Source organism: Plasmopara halstedii, assembly GCF_900000015.1.
Source record: "Plasmopara halstedii genome assembly, contig: Scaffold_614, whole genome shotgun sequence".
NCBI classification, from domain to species: Eukaryota; Oomycota; class Peronosporomycetes; order Peronosporales; family Peronosporaceae; genus Plasmopara; species Plasmopara halstedii.
The window spans coordinates 2,987,960-2,988,328 of NW_020187532.1; the positions used below are offsets into that span (position 1 = coordinate 2,987,960).

The following is a 369-nucleotide window of genomic DNA, read 5'->3' on the forward strand; positions in this document are numbered from 1 at the left end:
CATTCGCCGCACCTGGATCATCGAGTTCTTGATATTTTTTGCTGTATGTCATAAGTGTCAGGTCTTTGCCAACCGCTACCCTAATGATTGCAAAGAACTTACCGTTGAGCTCTTCATGCGCCCCTATATCTGTTCTAAAAGTTACACACGCATCACTCCGTCCAAAAGGATTGCGCTGGCATGGATTAATATTAATAGCAGGAAATCCAGTCTCTTGATCAACCTTCGATATAATGTCATCAATTGCCACACAAGTCAGTCAACTGCAAAGAGGAACTACCTTCAGTATTAGATGCATTTACCGCAACACCAAAACGACCAAAATCCTCATGGAGTTGCTCAGCAATTACTGTCGGATTCAAACCTGTC

General features: G+C 42.8%; 1 protein-coding gene across 1 annotated transcript in view; it reads right to left on the bottom strand.

Moving 5' to 3' along the window:
- The window catches only part of PHALS_12567 (hypothetical protein), a gene marked incomplete at both ends in the record, with an annotated part of 488 nt that overhangs the window by 42 nt on the left and 77 nt on the right, over window positions 1-369 (bottom strand). Inside the window, 3 exons of the mRNA XM_024728142.1 lie at window positions 1-41; window positions 103-223; window positions 303-364. The exon at window positions 1-41 is cut by the window's left edge and continues 42 nt beyond it. Coding sequence (XP_024578648.1) covers window positions 1-41; window positions 103-223; window positions 303-364 — 224 coding nt within the window. The remainder of the gene's footprint in view (window positions 42-102; window positions 224-302; window positions 365-369) is intronic.